This window comes from Eucyclogobius newberryi, unplaced genomic scaffold, assembly GCF_026437365.1.
Source record: "Eucyclogobius newberryi isolate DKJ021-1_F unplaced genomic scaffold, fEucNew1.0.hap1 SCAF_5, whole genome shotgun sequence".
NCBI lineage: Eukaryota > Metazoa > Chordata > Actinopteri > Gobiiformes > Gobiidae > Eucyclogobius > Eucyclogobius newberryi.
This window is the reverse complement of record NW_027316167.1, coordinates 3,064,411-3,080,210: the sequence shown is the minus strand read 5'-3', so window position 1 is coordinate 3,080,210 and position 15,800 is coordinate 3,064,411. Positions and strand designations below refer to the sequence as shown.

Genomic DNA, 15,800 nt, shown 5'->3' with positions numbered 1-15,800 from the left:
GCTGGAGGAAGTGCGTGTGGAAGAAGTGGAGGAAGTGTGTGTGGAAGAGCTGGAGGAAGTGCGTGTGGAAGAAGTGGAGGAAGTGTGTGTAAAGAAGGAGTCCCCACTAGAGACTGCTGAGTCTGCGACCCAGCCCCAAGAGGGGATCGATAGATTTATGAAGAGGCTAACCACTCTGCCGGTCTGCCCACAGGTGTGTCTGGTCATGTGGGCCTCGATAAGGTTTTTGGCAGAGACGTCTGCATGAGTCACTTCAACGCTTGTCTCTACGCGGGGATCAAGTTCGCGGGGGTGACAGGCGAGGCCATACCTGCTCAGGTAAAGCACTGCATAATAACGACAAACAGGATCCCTTCATTAGCAGGCAAGCGTCTTTAAGGGTTCTAAAAAGCGTAGTAGTAGTAGCAGCCCGGAAAAACATGAACATTTAACCCAGTGAGCTCTAATTTTGAGTAGAGCTCAGCCACATCAAATATTTGTTAACTTTAAAGAAGATGATACACATTCCTTTCTGGACACCCTCAATCTGCCTGTTATGTCAGAAGAGCAAAAGTTAAAAAAATTAGCAGCTGACATAACACTTTTGGATATACAGGGTGCAAGATAGAGATTAAAGAACAATAAATCTCCAGGAGCGATCTCCAGAGTGGTATAAAGCTCTAAAACAACTGGGCACTTAAAAAAGCTCAGATCCCTCCTAGTTGTAAAGAATCCATCATATACTTAATAACTAAAGTTGGGATAGGACCACCTTGACTGTGTCTCATACAGACCAATCTCAATTTTGAATGGGGACTAAGGTATATACACCTCAATTATGTCCAACAGAATGGAACAAATTCTTGCAAATTTTATTCACAATGATCAGACAGTATTCACGACCAATCGACAAACACAAGATAACATTAGACCATCTTTACACAGAATGAGACAAATACAAAAACAACAAAACAAAGCCGTAATAATTAGTCTGGATTCTGAAAAAGACAATCAAAAACAATTCTCTGTGTTACTATCGATGGGATGGAACATAAAGTTGCCTGCTGCAGATTATGTTCCATTATAATATAATAGAAGGCCGTGGCGGCAGAGCCGCAGAGCGGTCAAATGGCCCAGCAGTTTCAGGAACCGCGGCACTGCCATATCTAACCCTAACTTAACCCTAACCCTGACCCTAACCCTAACCCTAACCCTAACCTTAACCCTGACCCTGACCCTGACCCTAACCCTAACCATAACCTTAACCCTGACCCTAACCTTAACCCTAACCCTGACCTTAACCCTGACCCTAACCCTGACCCAAACCCTGACCCTGACCCTAACCTTAACCCTAACCCTAACCCTAACCCTGACCCTGACCCTGACCCTAACCCTAACCCTAACCCTAACCTTAACCCTAACCTTAACCCTGACCTTAACCCTGACCTTAACCCTGACCCCGACCCTGACCCTAACCCTAACCCTAACCCTAACCTTAACCCTAACCTTAACCCTGACCCTGACCCTGACCCTGACTCTAACCCTAACCTTAACCCTAACCCTAACCCTGACCCTAACCCTGACCCTGACCCTAACCCTAACCTTAACCCTAACTTTAACCCTACCCCTAACCCTGACCCTAACCTTAACCCTGACCCTGACTCTAACCCTAACCCTAACCCTGACCCTAACCCTAACCCTACCCCTAACCCTGACCCTAACCTTAACCCTGACCCTGACTCTAACCCTAACCCTAACCCTAACCCTACCCCTAACCCTGACCCTAACCCTAACCCTGACCCTAACCTTAACCCTGACCCTGACTCTAACCCTAACCCTAACCCTAACCCTAACCCTGACCCTAACCTTAACCCGGCGCGGTCTGAAACGGCGCTAAAACGCGGTCAAATAGCCGAGCAGTTTCAGGAGCCGCGGCACAAAAATAACATGGCAATTTTGGCGGCTCTGTAGACACTCCCATAATAGAAATGGAAAAATGGGTTTGGTCAAATAATATAACCCAATATTTCCATACTTAATGTGATGCATTTTCTTTATGTTATCTTAATTTAGGTGTGGTACTCCCATCAACTAATTGAGAAGAATTAAACCTGCTCTTCACAACTATTAAAAAAGATCTCGAAAAATTGGAATCTTATCCGGCTAAGTATACGTTTGGCAAATAGATGAGCTAAACACAATGATATGTAATATATATAGCTATATTTTACAAAGGCCCTACAGCGCCCCCTTGAACCTTGAAATTCAGTCTAAAATGTCACTTTGACATAGACAAATAAAACATCCTTCTTGCCATTCTGACCAAAAAAGTTAATTACAATATACCTCTATCTGCAGACATGTTACCATGGCAACCGGACAAATATTGTCATAGACTTACATGGGTTTTGGTTTACAGGCATTTTGAATGGGATGAAAAAATGTACTTTGCATAAACAGTTGAAACTTGGCACATTTATTCTCCACATCACACTGAACATAAAAGCCAATGAGGACAAATCTCATGCGGTCATGAACATGTTAGAAATCTGTAAATGCAATGAATGAAGTAGTAACTAGTTGGTACTGTGTGTGTGATAAAAAATGACGCTCACTCTAAAAAAAAGTTTTAAAAAAAGATATTATGACCCCGCCCTAAATCATACAAGAAGTCGGCCATATTGGATCAAACATGGCGCTGACAAAAGTGCAACTTGTACTTTTGGCATCTCCTCCTACAGTTTTCATTGAAAACACTTCACATTTGGCCATAAGACACAAAACCCATGAGCAATGAAATGTTATGAAGTTGAAGCTGATACGCCTTCGGGTGTGGTCATTGTGAATTTTAAGCAAAAAAGATTTTTGGGGGAAAATTTGTATGCAGCATTTCTAAAGATTTTAAAGCTGAACGCAATGATATACAAATGTAGTGGCTAGCTGATTAAATCGCTCTCTAGCGCCCGCTCCAAATTTGATTTTTTAATAATTCATAAAAGACAAATTGTTTGTCTTAGACAACTGAAAAAAAGTATAAGGGGTTAATTTGTGACCGGGCACAATGTGACAAAATCACTTGTCTCTACCTTGATTTTTTTTATAGCAGAAAAAAAGTTTCCGTTATTATTATTGTTTTTCTCCCACAAGCCACCCCAACTTTAAAACCCTGAACGTTAACGAAAAATATATATTTTTCTGACCCAAATTTCAGGATTTGAGAAAAACATTTTTTTTGGGTATCTAGAAAAATGAAAGACACAAAATGACTCACTAGCGCCATTTACAATTTCAAAAAAACATAAAAATATGACACTCACTCCAAAAACTAGTTCATGTGAGGACATGTAAAAAATATTTTATGACCCCGCCCTAAATCATACAGGAAGTTGGCCAAATTGGATCAAAAATGGCGCTGACAAAAGTGCAACTTGTACTTTTGGCATCTCCTCCTACAGTTTTCATTGAAAACACTTCAAAGTTGGCCACAAGACATAAAACCCATCAGCAATGTAATATTATAAATTTGTAGCTGATATACCTTTGGGTATGGTCATTGTGATTTTTTTTTCAAATAGCAATTTTTGGAAAATTTCCCAAAAATCTAAATTTCTTAAACTCTTTGTGGGGGGAACATGTTGATTGAGCCGTTTGTGGAGATTTCCAAGCTGAACGCAACAATATGCAAATATAGTGGCTAGCGAATAACATGCATCTCTAGCGCCCTCTCCTAACTCTAAAATTCACAAAATACAATTTATTTGTCATAGACAACTGAAAAAAAAGTCTAACAGATTCATTTGTGACCGGGCACAATGTGATAAAATCAAGTGACTCAAGCTCGAGTTTTTATAGTGGAAGAAAATTGCCACTATTGCCACGCCCACAATTCCAAATGTGGGCGTGGTAAGTTTGTTAAAGTTTTAAAACTTGCGTATGTCTGGCATGAGCTGTCCTATTTTCCGGCATTAATATACATCTTGTGACTGTACAGCGCCCCCATGAACGTTTAAAAGAAGTAAAAAAATGTACATAAACAAATTAAATTTGCACAGACATTCTTCTTATTATTCTAGAAAGGACCACAAATAAGAATAATTATAAATAAGATGGTGGTGGGGAGGGGCATGAAGTCACAAACGCTGATGTGTGTGACCTGGATGCCTCAATAGTTTACCCGCACGAAGGGGCGTGAATGGGGTGTGTTCCTGCTCCAAAACTTAAGAAAACAAACTTATCGTAATTTCTTGCCAATCTAAACGAAAAAGCCAATGGCAGCCTAACTCTAGCTGCAAGCATGTTACCAAGGCAACCTGACAAATATAGACTTACATGCGTTTTGGTTTACAAGCATTTTACAAGCACTTTTGAAATAGAATTAATCTTGATTATTCACACTTTTGAAATATAATTGATCATGATTATTCACATGTTTGGAATATAATTAGTCGGGATTAATTGCACTTTAAATATTTTTTTTGTATAATCTTGCTGTAAATATAAATTCCAGAGGAGGATTGGGTGGTTCCTCAGACTAAACAGACACTGGAGATGTATGTTAAAGCAAACATATAGTGTAATCTCACTTGTCAAGCACAACCTGGAACAAAAGTTAACAATTAAAATTTGGCGCGCTTATTCTCCACATCAAACTGAACATAAAAGCCAGTGGGGACATAACTATCTCAAACCGTGCGGTTGTGAAAATGTTGAATAAAGTGGTATAAAGTTGGTACTGTTTGTGAGGGAGGGGTGATGTAGGCGGGGGGATTAGAGGCTTGCTCTTCATGGTGACTCGCACCCCGCGGGCGCAAGAGGGCGAGGGCCTTTATAGCCGCGCGCGGCTTTAATTATTATTACTGATTGCACACCAAAAATAAGGAATGAATAAGGAATGATTTTTGGTGCGCAATCTGAGTCTCAGTCGAGTCTCTGGTGGCGTTGAAAGTCGAGTTAGTTCTCCCACATGTCAATCATTCCCTGCGTGCTACTGCACACCTGCAGCTTCGTTCCCAGGAGAGCAGCACGTTTCCATTGCTGCACATGTGTGGTTGATATGCCGGTGTGTGTTCAGCGAGTTCCTTCAATGTAAAGGACAAAAATGACCTAAGAGAAAGACTGTGTTCGAGCTCAGAAGAGACAGAAATCTGCAGAGACAAGAGATGATGTGATCCGTCGCGCTAATAAACAAACACATGTGTGCCAGCGAGGCTGTTGGTGCTTCTGCACCAGGTTTGATGGGAGGCGACCTCTTGGAAACAACAGGAGGGTGGGGGTGAATGTGGTGAGTGTGCACATGCGCATTTTTTAAAAAAAGGGACTAACAGTCGCTTGAGTTCTCAACTCGGTGAAAAATCCTCTATTATTTCTTTAAGTAATTGCTCAAAATACAAAATACATAGAAAACATACATTCTTACTTTGAGTGAGTGTCAACTCTCCACAGACCTGCATTGCATCTTGGGTTGTTTTGGTCACCTAATTGTCACCATGGAGAGAAATACTTTTAGTGCCATGTTGTGGAACATTCTAGACCTTCATGGAAGCTTTCTGGACATATGCAGGTGGCGGACTCTATAAAAAAAGAGGACCTTTAAGGTCAAGGCAGATGGTCCATGAAGGACGTGTATCCTCTGCATCTGACCCATGCTTCAGTGTCTCTGGGTTGAACCTCAGGACCAGTGGGTGGCCGTAGTGCACTTCTCCAGATCCTGAGCCAGGTTTGGTCAGAAGTAGCTGGAGGAGTGGCCTATTGTGCATGTGCTCAAGGTTAATCAAGACCAACCAAATACAGGGACAACCTGTAAACTCAACACAGAAAAGCCCCATGGGAGTCGAGCTAAACAGGTCATTTCCATCTGTGTCCCAGTGGGAGTTCCAGGTGGGCCCCTGTGAAGGCCTGGAGCTGGGGGACCACGCCTGGATGGCCCGGTACATCCTCCACAGAGTCTGTGAGGACTTCGGAGTCATTGTCTTGTTCCACCCGAAGCCCATCAAACACCCACGCTGGTGCAACGGAGGCCACATGAACTTCAGCACAGAGAGCATGAGGGCCGAGGGAGGCATCAAGTGAGTACAGAGTCATTCATGCTCTGGTAAGACACTATGCAGCTTCCACAGATGTACCTTCTTTATTAAAGAAAATCAATTAGGAGATGTTATTACCTTCTTGACATGTTGCTTACCTGTGAGCCATCTTCAAAACTGTTAGTCCTCTTTGCTCTATTATCACAAGAATCCTTTTATTTGACCAAATTTTACTTTCAATTTTAAGAAATCCCAGGTCCACAATTTCTTAATGCCTTTATAAATATTTTGAATACACCATTTACACTTAACACATGAATTCAATTTGCAAAGAATAATAGAAGATGAAACATACGCGACTCACCATTTTGGAGCCAGTAGAAAAGAAAACAGCTTTTATCCTCCTCTCTGCGTGTCCAGAGCCCCGAGCGTTCACACAAGTTGTAAAATAAATCCATTATCCATATAGAAGCCCATTTTATCCATAAAAGCAGAGATTGTTCTGCATTTAATGCAGAGACGCCGTCTGTGCTTCTTTGGATGAGTCCAGTGTGTTGTGAACACTAGATATGAGCCAAGTGTCTTTTTCCTCCACACCACAGACACAACTTGTCTCTTGGGGTAAACTCTGATTGTAGGTTTATAGTCCTACTGCAAAACGTGGTCATCAGGATAAAATAAGAGTATCTGGTCTTTATTAGCAGCAGGGAGCATGTCACTGTTCCTGCCATAATTAAAAAAAACATCATCAGCCTCAGAAACTTGAATATTGCAGAGACTAGTACGTGCAATCACTCAAGCGCTCAACGCCTACAAAGTCACGCTAATTTACACATCAAAGAAGCTGCACAAATTAGTGCAAATGTTCAGCCTGGCGTCTGCCGCGTTTTGACCCTTTGTATATGAACGTACCTAAAGGGAGCGCCCAGCCGCCCTACAGAGGAAACTCATTTCCCCCACCTTTTTCCTTTTAAAAATTCTGTCCATGAGGATAATGGGTGACAAAGGGCAGCCCTCGTTATGGCCTTGTGTGGTCTTGGTTTCTTTCCTTTCTAAACACAGCAGTCTCCAGATTGCTCATCACTACAGTATAAAGATTACAGTTTGAGAGAGCGAAGTCAAGAGAAAGCATTATAACTTTAACATCACGCAATCTTCCTCCATAGAGCTCGGAAATTTACGCCTTGATCCAGCTGAATGACAGCGCCACGAACTGTCCAGTCACTGTTTAGACACTATACTTTTGATTTTGGCAATGTTTTTTAGATGGTAAAAAGCTGCTGATGTTATTGATTTGATGTGGCTGTTAAAGTTCAAGTCTTAGGAAATTTTTACCCCCAGATTTTTAACTGGGTTTTGTAGAGACTCTGGAGGTGACTAACACTTTCTCTTTGTTTCTGTGACAAAGACGATGATTTGAGTCTTGTCTGAGTTCAGCTGGAGAAAGTTGTTTTTGCATCCACACACTGACTCTAGCACCAGCAAGAGGCCCTCTGGCACCAGCAGGAGGCCTCTGGCACCATCCGGAGGCCCTCTGGCACCAGCAGGAGGCCTCTGGCACCAGCAGGAGGCCCTCTGGCACCAGCAGGAGGCCTCTGGCACCATCCGGAGGCCCTCTGGCACCAGCAGGAGGCCTCTGGCACCAGCAGGAGGCCTCTGGCACCATCCGGAGGCCCTCTGGCACCAGCAGGAGGCCTCTGGCACCATCCGGAGGCCCTCTGGCACCAGCAGGAGGCCTCTGGCACCAGCAGGAGGCCGGTCCACAAACTGATCTGTTGGATGCAGTGACAGATTGAATCCACTGGTCCATATTCACCTGTGACAGTGAATATGGTAATTGCTTATGAATACAAGGTTAAACGCCAATCAACAAGTGCAAAATGCTAGCAGACTTTTGCGACAAATGTTTACGTTAACGCTAAATCCCACATAACTCGCTCAGCAAGAATCCAGCGTCGGCAGCGCTCAGTTAGCGGACGGAAGAGTTAACAATATACAACTTAGTAGTTGAATGAAGGTTGACACTTTACTGATGATTTCTGATGTCCACACGATGGCAGTAAATCTTGCAAATACACCGTAAGAGCTGAGAAACACAAAAAGACAGTGTGTAAATGCTAAATGCCATGCTCTTACACCTTAGCAAAACAATGGAAAAGTTAGCTTGATATGACATTGTAATAAATACACATCAATGAACTGTGTTTAGCACCAAACTAAAATAACACGAGCTTTGGTTACACAAAATACAAGAATTGTGCTTTAATGCAACGTAAAACGTACCTTGTGCCTCTTCAGAGGGGTAGCTAATACAAAAAAAACTGTTGATTTAGCTCCGTGATAACTTTTTTTCTTTCTGCCGTTTTAGCGTCTTTTCTGTCAAGCTAATTCAGCCGAAACGCTAAACAGGAAGTAGCTTTTCAAAATAAAACTACACTCTCCAAAGCCGGAAGTCAAATTTACATGTTTTGTCAAAAGAAAATACACAATTGGTTCTTAACAATCATTTTGATGTGGTTTTATAAGGCCTGGGTTACGCGATATTGCAGAGTCGTGTCAGCTCAGACAGTCCAACCACATCCAGAGGTTTAACATACTGATCTCCCCTGGAGCTTGCCCACAATCTCAGTCTCTGCTTCCTCTGCAGAAGACCAGGTGGGATTGAGGAGATTCTCAAAATAGTCCTTCCGATGTCCAACAACATCCTCAGTCGAGGTCAACAGCTCTCTGGCCACTCCAAACTCCTCCCAGTCCAGGGTTTTTGCCTCTGCGACCGCATGAACTTTGGCTTGCTTGGCCTGTCACTCCCTGTCAACTGCCTCAGGAGTTCCACAGGCAAACAATACTTGATAGGCCTCCTTTTTCAGCTCGACAGCGTCCCTGACTTCTGGTGTCCACCACCGGGTCAGAGATTGAAACCGCGACAAGCATCAGAGACCTTACGACCACTGGTACCACATTGACAAAGAAGGCTGAGAACATTGTCCACTCGGACCTGGCTGTTTCAGGCCTTCTATGGAATTCTGTATATATATATATATATATATATATATATATATATATATATATATATATATATATATATATATATATATATATATATATTTAATTAATCACCATAAAGAAAGCCCTGTTTGTTTTGTTTTTCCGCAGACACATTCACGCAGCGATCGAGCGTCTTGCCCAGCGGCACGCCGAGCACATGGAGGTGTACGGCAGCGATGAGAACCGGGAGCGTCTGAACAATGTGGGGTTGAACTCTGACTTCTACACGTTCTCCTGGGCCACCGCGAAACGGAAGTGCAGCGTACGTATTCCTGGACTCGTGAGCCAGGCTGGGAGGGGTTACCTGGAGGACCGACGCCCTGCTGCAGACTGTGACCCCTACCTGGTCTGCAAGGCCCTGGTCCAGACCTGCTTACTGCCCCCTAGTGTGGAGACGCTGGAGGAGCAGATGTCAGAGAACACCGTCTGAGTTAAAGTTTCAGTGTATTTGAGTAAAACTCGTCAGCATATTTATCTAACCTAATTGTAACTGGTGAATATTCAAGACTAAAACGTATTTTGTGTTTTGTTATAGAGGCAGAGTAAACTTGTATTGTTGTAAATGAACGTTTAAAAAATCCTTCGACAATAAACCTGATACCTTAATTTCAGTAAAGCAAGGCTTTTTGCCCAAAAATGGAGCAGCAAGATTACGGGAACTGAAAGAACTGTCTCTCTCTCGTCTGTGAGAGTCAGATCTCTCCTTCATTCTGGAACTCCTCCAGGTTTATAGGTTTTTCCCAAAGAGGTTTTTGCAGTTCTTCCTGGTCGAGAAGGAGGGTCTAAGGACAGGGGACTCCGGGACATCGTCCCTCGTCCCCACGGACATTGTTTAATCCGTTATTCACTCTCGCTCTCAGAGGCAACTGTTGTTGGGATTTTGCGCGTAACAAAAATGAATTGAATTGAAAAGAAGAGAGCACATTTGAAATCAAATTAAAAATTCTCCTGCCGACGGTGTAATCCCTCATTCATCTAAAAGTGTTCTCTCATAGAAAAATGTTCAGTTGAAATCATCAGGATACGTTTTCGACTTTCATCTATTTCATTCTCAATCTGCGGATCTAGAGAAATGTTGAAGTTTAGTCTGTAACAGACTACGAGAGGTGAGGATCGTTCAAGGTCTTTATTTGATGTAAACAGGCAAAACAGTAGCATGTTGTTAGTCTGCAGCTGAGCTTCTTCCACAGTTTTAACTTTGTTTTATGTAGTTTATATCGCTATTGCTTAAGGTCTGAGATAGTGGCATGACATCAGCTTTAAGATTGTTTGTACCAGTTCACAGATAATGATAAAGTACACTGTAAGAACATTGTGTGCCATTTGATAAATATGATACAGAACTATAATATAATGCATGACAATAGTTAGGTTAATATTCACAGAACTCTAAGCTGCGTAAGCCCGGCGGGCGGAACCTCCTTGATAACATTCTGTCCAACATCCTGGGACTGGTTTTGGCCTGCACTCACCTGTGAAACTGCAAAGTGGAAACAGTAGTGTTGTACGTGGAAGCAGTAGTGTTGTACGTGGAAGCAGTAGTGTTGTACGTGGAAACAGTAGTGTTGTACGTGGAAACAGTAGTGTTGTACGTGGAAGCAGTAGTGTTGTACGTGGAAACAGTAGTGTTGTACGTGGAAGCAGTAGTGTTGTACGTGGAAGCAGTAGTGTTGTACGTGGAAGCGGTAGTGTTGTACGTGGAAGCAGTAGTGTTGTACGTGGAAGCAGTAGTGTTGTACGTGGAAACGGTAGTGTTGTACGTGGAAACAGTAGTGTTGTACGTGGAAACAGTAGTGTTGTACGTGGAAGCAGTAGTGTTGTACGTGGAAACAGTAGTGTTGTACGTGGAAGCAGTAGTGTTGTACGTGGAAACAGTAGTGTTGTACGTGGAAACAGTAGTGTTGTACGTGGAAGCAGTAGTGTTGTACGTGGAAGCGGTAATGTTGTACGTGGAAGCAGTAGTGTTGTACGTGGAAACAGTAGTGTTGTACGTGGAAACAGTAGTGTTGTACGTGGAAACAGTAGTGTTGTACGTGGAAGCGGTAATGTTGTACGTGGAAACAGTAGTGTTGTACGTGGAAACAGTAGTGTTGTACGTGGAAGCGGTAATGTTGTACGTGGAAGCAGTAGTGTTGTACGTGGAAGCAGTAGTGTTGTACGTGGAAGCGGTAGTGTTGTACGTGGAAGCAGTAGTGTTGTACGTGGAAACAGTAGTGTTGTACGTGGAAGCAGTAGTGTTGTACGTGGAAGCGGTAGTGTTGTACGTGGAAGCAGTAGTGTTGTACGTGGAAGCAGTAGTGTTGTACGTGGAAACAGTAGTGTTGTACGTGGAAACAGTAGTGTTGTACGTGGAAAAAGTAGTGTTGTACGTGGAAACAGTAGTGTTGTACGTGGAAACAGTAGTGTTGTACGTGGAAGCAGTAGTGTTGTACGTGGAAACAGTAGTGTTGTACGTGGAAGCAGTAGTGTTGTACGTGGAAGCAGTAATGTTGTACGTGGAAACAGTAGTGTTGTACGTGGAAGCAGTAGTGTTGTACGTGGAAACAGTAGTGTTGTACGTGGAAACAGTAGTGTTGTACGTGGAAACAGTAGTGTTGTACGTGGAAACAGTAGTGTTGTACGTGGAAACAGTAGTGTTGTACGTGGAAACAGTAATGTTGTACGTGGAAACAGTAGTGTTGTACGTGGAAACAGTAGTGTTGTACGTGGAAGCAGTAATGTTGTACGTGGAAACAGTAGTGTTGTACGTGGAAGCAGTAGTGTTGTACGTGGAAGCAGTAGTGTTGTACGTGGAAACAGTAGTGTTGTACGTGGAAACAGTAGTGTTGTACGTGGAAACAGTAGTGTTGTACGTGGAAGCAGTAGTGTTGTACGTGGAAGCGGTAATGTTGTACGTGGAAGCAGTAGTGTTGTACGTGGAAACAGTAGTGTTGTACGTGGAAACAGTAGTGTTGTACGTGGAAGCAGTAGTGTTGTACGTGGAAACAGTAGTGTTGTACGTGGAAGCAGTAGTGTTGTACGTGGAAGCAGTAGTGTTGTACGTGGAAGCAGTAGTGTTGTACGTGGAAACAGTAGTGTTGTACGTGGAAGCGGTAGTGTTGTACGTGGAAACAGTAGTGTTGTACGTGGAAGCGGTAATGTTGTACGTGGAAGCAGTAGTGTTGTACGTGGAAGCGGTAGTGTGCTTATTCTAGGAAGTGGTGTGACGAGGAAATGCTTGCTTTGCTTAGTCTGAGAGGAACCACAAAACCACCATCGCGTAAGTGACTGAAGATGAAGAAAGGATGCACCTGAGAAGAGACTGAGATCTGAGACCAGAGCTCACTCCAGGAAGATGAAGCAGGATGTGGTGAAAGGCTTGGTGGTTCAGATAGACTTTCAATGCTGAATGTGTTGCCCGTCTCTGATGTTTAGGCATACGGTAACGGAGACGCAATTCAGATTCAGTTTCATTAATAGTGATATTGCGATTAATTTCTCCACATTTCCCAAGAGATTTTATAATCTCACAAAATGAAGAATCAGTGGCCACTAGAACCGTGTTGGGATTTTAATAGCAAGAGTATGAAAAGCATCCATAACGGCAACTTGAACATACTGCACCAACTGCCCTCCTGGCTAGCTCGCCAGTGTTTGGTAATACTACAGGGTTCAGAATAAGCGGTATTGCATCGCAAAATGCAACGCAATTTCTCTCAAATGCGATGCATTCGTCAGAAAAAAGTGTGTTTGTATCGCAGCTTTTGCGATACAAAAATGTGTGTATAATTGTATAACCAAAGCGCCTAAAAGTACTGATCGATCGTCAATAACGGCATGACACATGTAGGACGCTGTGTTGACTTGACGAGTCCCGCTGCTGCTCAGATCGAGTCTGAAAGTGGGAGGAGCCACGTGCGGTAAAGTTAGCGTCACAGATTGGGACTTCCGAGGTCAATAGTTCCTAAATGCAAAAGTCTTTGCAGATCATTCACTGCCAAAAAACTATAATTTATTTACACTGCCAAGTGACTCAATCTCGTTTTTAACAATCAGATACGTATTTTTGGCGCAGCGAATTACACTGATCCGAAAATGCAGCCGGAGCTGAGACGAGTGCTTAGGGGCCGTCATCAAATAGCAAAACGAAAAATGGAAACGTTTTATAGCTGGAATAAATAAATAGAGCGGTACAATTTGAATAACACAATAAATACACCATGATGGACGCCACAGGAATCTTTATTTTTCCATCAGAAGCTAAACACATATTCTTTGTGAGTATAATGACAATTAGTATGTAAATGAGACTCCTGCAATTAGTCATCTGATGATGATGATGATATGAAAGAAAGTTGTAAATAAGGTCATCTGACTTGGTGTTAATTAATATGTTCAACAACTCATTTTATTTGAAAGTTTTCTGTTTTATTTTGAAAAAAATGTTTAAAAAGTGTTTAAAAGTGAATTTAAGTTTTTTTTTTTTTTTAAATAAAATGTTTGCAAATACATTATCAAATTGCTATATAAATTCGAAAAAATTAACGGATTGTTAAGCAGCTGCTGCTGTACAAGGGAAACTCCTTAATCTGAGCCCAGTACTATGTAATAAGTTGGTGACACATGGGATGACGATAGGTAGGCTCGGTACAGAAGGTTAAGAACAGCTCCTGGAGGGCAAGGATCAGTAAGAAAACACTCGACAAAGAGTATTGAGTTATAAATGTGTTTTGTTCAAAAGAAAGTGAAAAGCAAGACACGTACAAAACTGCAGCTTAAAATAATACTGGTTCCAAATGGTAAATTAAAGAATCCAGAATGATTCAGACACGATAGCAAGTGACATTAGTGGACTTAGTCAAACTGTTTCCTGGTGTGGAATACAACTCCACAACACACCACACAAATGTCCTTTTAGAGCTTAGGGTTTTAGTGAAATGATTGTAAGCGCAGTGTCCTGAGGTCCAGGTTATGGAGTGGTGTCGTTGACACGAGTAGGTGGGAGAATAAGGACAGGCTGCAGCGCCTCCTACAGACCATGGCAATGTAGACCAGTTCAGGAATGTTGTGCGCTCCAGGGCCATTCATCTAGCTCGCCATCAAACAGAAGCCCAGCATAGGGCTCCTGCCCTGTGCAACAATAACAGGGCCATTTAGAATAAAACTCCTTGTATACACACACATACTTACAAGTAATGTATGTGGAGCTAAGGCTAGGCTAACATTAGCTTACATGATACAGCACATCATACAAGTGCTCCAACGCAGAAGGCAAGTTTATTTGTGTTGCACATTTCATACACAAGGCAATTCAAAGTGCTTCACAGCAGGAAAAATGCATTCAAATCACAAAGAAATTACAGAAACAGAAATACAATAAAATGAACTGAATAAAAAATAAAAAACACCTAGCCAAATCCAAATTTATCAGACCACATTCTCCGTATGCGATCGTATCTAATCAGCAGTTTTAGAATTGTAGAGAATTTCTCTAAAGAAAGACCTTTTAATTTGAATACATTTAAAAGGTGCTATTTTTAAGCTAAAATTTAAAGGTGTAGGGTACTATACATATTTTAGTATTTAAAATGTCACAAAAAAAAAAGAGTAACGTGTACATAATTTAAGACATAAAAAAGAAGAGTGCAAAGAAAAATCCTTTCAATCATAAGAGCAGCTAAACAAAACTGTCTCACATCTTCAGGAAGAATGTTCCAGATTTTAGCTGCATAAAACTGAAACACAGATTCCCCATGTTTAGTCCTGACTCTGGCACCAGCAGGAGGCCGGTCCATGTTTAGTCCTGACTCTGGCACCAGCAGGAGGCCGGTCCATGTTTAGTCCTGACTCTGGCACCAGCAGGAGGCCGGTCCATGTTTAGTCCTGACTCTGGCACCAGCAGGAGGCCGGTCCATGTTTAGTCCTGACTCTGGCACCAGCAGGAGGCCGCTCCATGTTTAGTCCTGACTCTGGCACCAGCAGGAGGCCGGTCCATGTTTAGTCCTGACTCTGGCACCAGCAGGAGGCCGGTCCATGTTTAGTCCTGACTCTGGCACCAGCAGGAGGCCGGTCCATGTTTAGTCCTGACTCTGGCACCAGCAGGAGGCCGGTCCATGTTTAGTCCTGACTCTGGCACCAGCAGGAGGCCGGTCCATGTTTAGTCCTGACTCTGGCACCAGCAGGAGGCCGGTCCATGTTTAGTCCTGACTCTGGCACCAGCAGGAGGCCGCTCCATGTTTAGTCCTGACTCTGGCACCAGCAGGAGGCCGGTCCATGTTTAGTCCTGACTCTGGCACCAGCAGGAGGCCGGTCCATGTTTAGTCCTGACTCTGGCACCAGCAGGAGGCCGGTCCATGTTTAGTCCTGACTCTGGCACCAGCAGGAGGCCGCTCCATGTTTAGTCCTGACTCTGGCACCAGCAGGGGGCCGGTCCATGTTTAGTCCTGACTCTGGCACCAGCAGGAGGCCGGTCCATGTTTAGTCCTGACTCTGGCACCAGCAGGAGGCCGGTCCATGTTTAGTCCTGACTCTGGCACCAGCAGGAGGCCGGTCCATGTTTAGTCCTGACTCTGGCACCAGCAGGAGGCCGGTCCATGTTTAGTCCTGACTCTGGCACCAGCAGGAGGCCGGTCCATGTTTAGACCTGACTCTGGCACCAGCAGGAGGCCGGTCCACGTTTAGTCCTGACTCTGGCACCAGCAGGAGGCCGGTCCACGTTTAGTCCTGACTCTGGCACCAGCAGGAGGCCGGTCCACGTTTAGTCCTGACTCTGGC

General features: G+C 43.3%; 2 protein-coding genes across 2 annotated transcripts in view; both read left to right on the top strand.

Annotated features, from left to right (window-relative positions):
• Positions 1 to 9,477, top strand: part of LOC140380629 (glutamine synthetase-like) — a 170,483-nt gene extending 161,006 nt beyond the window's left edge. Inside the window, exons 3-5 of the mRNA XM_072464491.1 lie at positions 194 to 318; positions 5,845 to 6,044; positions 9,156 to 9,477. Of these exons, the coding sequence (XP_072320592.1) occupies positions 194 to 318; positions 5,845 to 6,044; positions 9,156 to 9,477 (647 nt within the window). The remainder of the gene's footprint in view (positions 1 to 193; positions 319 to 5,844; positions 6,045 to 9,155) is intronic.
• LOC140381488 (retinal cone rhodopsin-sensitive cGMP 3',5'-cyclic phosphodiesterase subunit gamma-like) overlaps positions 1 to 15,800 on the top strand; it is a 455,783-nt gene that overhangs the window by 44,671 nt on the left and 395,312 nt on the right. The window lies entirely within an intron of this gene.